Below are 1,100 nucleotides of genomic sequence, written 5' to 3' on the forward strand. Positions count from 1 at the left end.
CCCGGATTTCCACTTGGCTGGAAACTTATCCCAGGAAACCCCGAGTTTGGGATGTTTTTCCCAATTTTTCCTGATTTTTAGGTCATTTTTATTTTGCCTTAAGCTCCCCCCTCTTTTCTTTTGGGGTTGTTTAAATCCTGCTTTGTTTTCCCCGGTGGATAAAATTTGTGGTATGTAATTATATGTTATAATTATATAATATAATAATATACAAGTCATATATAATAATTATATAATATAATATTATCAATTAATATTATTTTTTAAATTATTTATATTAATAGTAGTAGTTATAAATTTATATAATTAGTCTATTAATATCTAATTAATTTATAATATAATTTTTAATATATTATAGACAACATGTATTTATTGTTTATAGTTATAATTAGAAATATTAATACTATATAGTCCTATACATTGATAATTGATATATTAAAATATTGTTATATATTAATATAATAACGTGTTGTTATTAATATAATATATTATTAATAATATATTAATATATAGATTATATATCAAAATATATTAATAATAATCATTTATGAATATATTAATAATTATTCAAACTATATTAATAATTATCGATATTTATATTATTTAGATATATTAATATACTATTAATAATGCAACTGAAACAAATATATATCATTATTCGAATTTAATTAAGATAAAATAATAACATAAACTCACAGAAATAATATAAATACTCTTTATATTACATTCTATTTATTTTATAATATATAAGATAATATTTTTATATATAATATACACATATAAACATGTTGTTATAATAAGTATTATTGTATAATATGACATTCATAATATTTATAATAATGTATCATAATATGATGATATATTTATAAATAATAATAGAATCTATTAATACTATTGTAAGAATTATAATACTTATTATAATTAAATCCTAATTCTCATTTAATATAAATAAACTAAACTATTTAATATAAGAATAATAAAGAATAATGAGGAATAATAATAAAATATATAGTGTAATAATACTTATTATAATTAAATTTTAATTGTAACTTAATATAAATAAGCAAAAACATACAATATAATAATAAATAAATAATAAT

General features: G+C 15.6%; 1 protein-coding gene across 1 annotated transcript in view; it reads left to right on the plus strand.

The window, feature by feature from the left end:
- Positions 1 to 986: 986 nt before the first annotated feature.
- LOC108509927 (F-box DNA helicase 1-like) overlaps positions 987 to 1,100 on the plus strand; it is an 8,423-nt gene continuing 8,309 nt past the window's right edge. The window contains exon 1 of the mRNA XM_017839546.1: positions 987 to 1,011. Within this exon, the coding sequence (XP_017695035.1) occupies positions 987 to 1,011 (25 nt within the window). The remainder of the gene's footprint in view (positions 1,012 to 1,100) is intronic.

Source organism: Lepidothrix coronata, unplaced genomic scaffold (genome assembly GCF_001604755.1).
Source record: "Lepidothrix coronata isolate B3197 unplaced genomic scaffold, Lepidothrix_coronata-1.0 Scaffold435, whole genome shotgun sequence".
NCBI classification, from domain to species: domain Eukaryota; kingdom Metazoa; phylum Chordata; class Aves; order Passeriformes; family Pipridae; genus Lepidothrix; species Lepidothrix coronata.